The sequence below is a fragment of the Coffea eugenioides genome, chromosome 2, assembly GCF_003713205.1.
Source record: "Coffea eugenioides isolate CCC68of chromosome 2, Ceug_1.0, whole genome shotgun sequence".
Classification (NCBI taxonomy): domain Eukaryota; kingdom Viridiplantae; phylum Streptophyta; class Magnoliopsida; order Gentianales; family Rubiaceae; genus Coffea; species Coffea eugenioides.
Genome location: NC_040036.1, coordinates 20,101,136 through 20,106,693, shown reverse-complemented (window position 1 = coordinate 20,106,693; position 5,558 = coordinate 20,101,136). Strand labels below are relative to the sequence as shown.

Here is a 5,558-nt window from a genome sequence, read left to right as displayed (position 1 = left end):
TCAAATACAAATGTGTCAGTCTCTATATAATGATCGACATCCAACTTGGTTAGAATAAGAAACAGAGAGCGCTAAGCAAATATGGGCAGCGTTTCCTCCAATGTTGCCATTCTACTCATTATTTTTGAACTCTACACAACATTACTATTATTGCACAATCATTTAGCCAACGCCGATCCAATTGCTAGCAAAGCCAGAGAAACTTTAGAGATAATTATAGGCGGGGGAATAGGGGGTGGTGGTGACACTCCATCGGATGCTCCACCTCCTGATGATGGCCCAAGCTGCCCACCACCGGTTTCTCCCTTCACATTTGAGAGCAAACGCATCGAAATCGTCTACCCGGTGATCCAAAGACTGAAGGCCAAAATCACATGCGACCCTTTTGGCATAACAAAATCTTGGGTTGGCCCTGACATTTGCAACAAGTATCAAGGCTTCCGCTGTGCCACTGTGCCTGACTACGGAGTGAAGGCACTGGCAGATGTACAATTCAACGGCTACAATTTCAGCGGCCCTGACCTCACCCTTGAAGGCTTCATTGACGAGTTACCGGACCTCAGCATCTTCCACGGCAATTCCAATAAATTCGCCGGAAACATCCCAAAGAAATTATCAACCATCAGATACTTGTTCGAACTAGACCTCAGCAACAACAATTTCAACGGTCAGTTCCCTTGTGAAGTTCTTGGCGCTACCAAGCTGACTTTCCTGGACCTCAGGTTCAACTCATTTTCTGGGACGGTTCCACCTCAAGTATTCACCCTAGACCTCGACGTTCTCTTCATCAACAACAACAACTTCGTGCAAAGGCTTCCGGATAACCTCGGCTCGCTACCGGTTCTCTTTTTAACTCTAGCCAATAACAAGCTCACCGGTCCAATTCCTTCCAGCATCGGCAAAGCATCCAAAACCTTAGATGAAGTTATCTTCCTGAACAACCAACTCACTGGCTGTCTCCCGTGCGAAATCGGGCTTCTAAACAAGGCCACGGTTTTCGACGTGAGCAGGAACCTGTTAACCGGTCCAATACCGTGGTCCTTTGCATGCCTGGCAAAAATGGAGATTTTAAACCTGGCCAAGAATCAGTTCTTTGGGGTCGTTCCCGACCCAATATGTCAGCTGCCGAATTTGGAAAGTTTTGACTTGTCCTCCAATTATTTCACTGGGGTTGGCCCGGAGTGTTGGAAGCTGATTCAGAGGAAAGTGCTGGATGTTACCATGAATTGCATTCCAGGACTTCCCAAACAAAGATCCAAAGCTGAATGTGATGCATTCTTCTGGAAGCCCAGAAGCTGCAGCAACCAGGGGTCCTTGACTTGGGTTCCTTGCAGTAGTAAATACTCTCAACCGGCGACTAGTACTTCTCCGGGCGGACGAGCAGGCTTTTCTTACAAAGCCCTGAAGCCGCATCGGCTGTAAGGGGCAGCCGTCTTTGTCCTTGTCACGGTGGGTCTAAAATTATTGGTCCTGTGCCCGCCAAACAACGTCGGGTATAGGGAAATGAATAAATTAGTACAGAAAAAGATGGTCCACCAGCTTGTACGTACGTGCGTCTATCGTCTTATGCAGTTCCCCTATTATTAGTTTGCTTTAAATGTCTCCAAAATGAAGAACTGCTTGTATTGTCTTGTGTTTTATATATATAAATATATATATATTCTAGTATGTTAAGGATAGGAGACATGTTGGCTCAAATCTCTCTTTCCCCTGTCTAATTCATAAATCTTAAATGTCCCTCTCCTTCACTAAGAAAATACTCCACTAAGGATAGAGAGTACGTATTACTAAAAGCTCACACTAGTGCATGTTGAATTACGTTGACTTGACCATGCATTGAATTACGTTGACTTGAGAGCCATTAGTTGGAAATTGAGTGTTGGTGACGCAGATCAAAATTAGATCTCGTGAATTGACAAGCACACTTGAAGTTGAAGGATCTAGCACCATAGCAGCATTTGATTTGGTTTGGTTTGATTTGATTTGATTTCTAGTCCACGGACTTCTGCTCCTATGCTACAAATCAAAGAGTACGAAATCAACTCTAATTTTTAAAATAAAGAAAAAAAAAATTAAAGAACCACTTCTAAAGTTAGCTCGGAAGAGTGTCCTTGAGCACTTTCTGAATTAACTATAAAACGAGAAATTCGATCCCAAGTTAGTGTGGTGGCTTTTGCCGGGAATTAAGCATGGAAATGGAATTTGATTTTTTTATGATCTCTCCTGATGCCCAACCCCTCGGCATGTCTTCAGAGCCCGAAACCGTTAATAGATACTACGGGCCACAAAAGGACCGTGAACGTAATATTTGCCATTCTGAATTGGACAACCTCTGCTACTTTGGTTGTGTTCTAGTCTCCCAAATATATTTTGGACTAAAAATCAAATTGGGCCTATAAAACAAGAGTACTACTTCACTAGAGTGTTATCCCTACCGATTTCATTTATATCGGCAATAAAAAATGACTTATTTTTCTATTCTGAATAATTCTTTATTTCTTTCTTTTTTAAGAGAACATTTCAAACTTTTACAATAAAGAATGGAGAACGGGAAGAATTTCAGAGTCAAACTAGAAATTTCACGGTGTTAATTAATGTCGCTAAACTGGTCTTGGGGATGTTTGGGCCTTGTTTAGATTGTATTTTTTTAATAAAAGTTTTTAACTTTTCAATTAATTTCATTCATCTTTTTACATCACATACATTAAATGAATGAATATACATCATTTTTTTTTTCAAATTTTCTAAAAAAATGTCAATTCAAACGGATTCTTGAATACCTACTTGATATTCAATTACAAGGCCGTCTTTGGCTAGTCATTTACAATTCTCCGTTCGCAAGAATATAACCGTTCGTGCGCCAAGGGTCTTAACTCTTAACTTGGTGGTGACGGTGGGTCTAAGGTAGTTATTGTAGTTGGATTTTTATTTATTTTTTTCCCTCGGAGATAAGTGAAGAAATAAGGAGGTGATGGCATCTTCCTTGGTTAATGCAGAAGGTGGAAACTTTTTAACCACCTAATGTGTAATTTTTCACTAAGATGTTGCTCTTAAGCTAAAACAAAATATTATTATTTATGAGAATGACCGCCTACTACCCTCACACGAATCATGAAAATTTGTAGCTAGCGATTATTATTATTTGATAATACTACCATTTTTTTATGTCCCTATAGTAAAATAGATCCACCGACAGGAGGAGTCGACAGCCTTCTATAGGAAGTTAGGAACTAGGCAGTAGTAGAATAAACCTTCGGGTAAACAATCTCAATAAATCCTTTTAACAACTTCAAAAACCTACACATTTTCTTAATAAGTCATTTAGCAACTATGTTCTTAACTTTTTATGGTTCAGAAACCTATACTCCAACCACTAGTTATAAACAATTTTAATAAATCCTTTAATAACTAAATTCTTCTAGTAAGGGAAGTGGCTGTGGTAGGAATGTTTGAATATATTAAGAGAAGGCTAATACAATGAATTCAATTTAGTTAAATCCACGAGGGGCTAGAATGTAAATCATTGAACTATATGGAATTAAGTTGAACTTTCAACAAACTATATGGGGGTTTTGCTATGTAATCCTATTACTTATAAAGGACAATTTTGATATTTCACGTGCAACTATTATTAGTTTAGATGGTTTCCGTCCAAATTTAAAACAACAGTTTCGGTCCAAATTTCATTTCAATTGAAACCAGAAGAGGTTAGAATATAGGTTTTCAAATCATAATGTTAAACATTTGACAAATCACGATGGATTCCATTACGACTTTGACGTAAACCATGGAAAGTCCATTTTCCTTTAACCCACCCCCTGCGCAAAAAAAAAAAAACCGCAGGGGTTAGGCGGGCCAACAGTTTTCCCAGGTGAAAATGCCGAACTGAAATTGAAGGAATCGTTAGATGGAAGCCCGGCGAGTGTCCCACCTCAAAGGGCCCAAATCCCATTTATAGATTCTTGTTTCCAGTCAGTGTCGTGTCGGTGACATATTTTATGAGACCAACCCAAGTACCCAACCCTATTAAATATTAATAATATTAACCAAACATCCTGCGACAGAGGGCGTCCGGTCGTCCTTTTATTTTAACTCCTCCTACCCCTTTCTGCTTTTGCTTCCGGTGGTTGCCGCAAATTGTTTTGTATTTCAATTATCTGTTTAGATTTTAGGCCATTCATTTCATTTTAGTGTATGATGCTGGGGGGTCGACAGGTCGCTCTGGGGTGGTGGCTGCGTTCAATGCTTCTGATGAGCTTGACTAAAATAAAATAAAATTTTATTTTATTTTTAAGTAATAAATTTAATTTGAGAATATGATACTGAAAAACCCGTAAAATATCTTATTGTCTCAAAATATTTTACTTTTAATTACCGTGGACATGGGTCAACAAGCTTTGATAGATGTGGGGTGAGGCAGTGGTGGTGTTCTCTGCCCAAATCCCACCGACACGTGCAGTAGCAGCAGTTCTTTTCTCTGCCAGTGGTGGAGTGGTGATGGTGGTCACTCCTCCTGCGTAATGCACGGTAAAGTCACGTGACTCACGTGATGGGACAGGAGAATATCAAAAGGAAAAGAAAAGAGAAGAGACTTCTTTCTTTTGTCCCACAAATTACAGCAATTACCACCTCCTGCTGCTGCAGGATAGGGCCGAAAGATACGAAAATTTCTGCCGGACTTACTCACGTGAAACCCGCTGACACTCTAATCCAGTCCCACGCGTTCTAGAAGTTTCCTCCCCTGCACGCGTGGGAATGCACGCTAGAACCGCCTCGCGTTTTGAATATGCACCCACGCCTGCGATTCTTGGTTTTACACAGGACTTCCATTCCGAATATTCCATTTACATTTCTTTGCTTTTCTTTTCTTTCGAATTTTCCCCCTGTTTTCTATCATCAGCTTTGGATTTGAATCCCGGAGGCATTAAAGAGCAAGAACGCTCTACCATTGAAGATGAGGCATTTGTAACTCACTCCTTTTGTTTTTGCTTCTTCTTTTTTTTTTAAAAAAAATAATAATAATAAAGTTTTAGAAGGGTGGAGAATGTGGTAATTAATTAACTCTCATCCACCAACTACTACTACTAGTGATTTGTTTTTGCATAATGATTCATGTAAACAATAATGGACACCTACCTGCATCTACATCTGTTCTGAAGATGTGTGTGATTTTGTAACGTTTGAACATCTTTTAGGATTTTGTAATAAATATCCTATAGTTAGAAGTATTACTATACTACTATATATTATAAAACACTAATTTCTCCGGTAGAAAAGATAAAGGCGTGATTTCTCAACCTCAACTCATAAAATCTTCGCAATTCCATAAACAATTTAAGCTTAAATGAGTTCCAAACAATTTCTCTTGAGGATCTTAAAAGCTTGCAAAAGTTGGATCAATTTATCAGCATTATTGAACTTTGGTCTCCGCTGCAAATGCCCCCAACACGATGGATAAATGCTTTTCGAACTCCAGCTAAATCCATTACATATATATACACGCATAAGTGAAAAAAAGAGCAGCAGAAGAAAAACATGTCAAGACTAAAAAAAAAAAA

At 39.2% G+C, this 5,558-nt stretch overlaps 1 protein-coding gene across 1 annotated transcript; it reads left to right on the top strand.

Annotated features, from left to right (window-relative positions):
* LOC113761028 (uncharacterized protein At4g06744-like) lies at positions 1-1,679 on the top strand. Its single transcript, XM_027303830.1, has one exon. It carries the CDS (start codon positions 82-84, stop codon positions 1,420-1,422), a length of 1,341 nt encoding a protein of 446 aa, XP_027159631.1. The 5' UTR covers positions 1-81; the 3' UTR covers positions 1,423-1,679.
* The last annotated feature ends 3,879 nt before the right edge of the window (positions 1,680-5,558 follow it).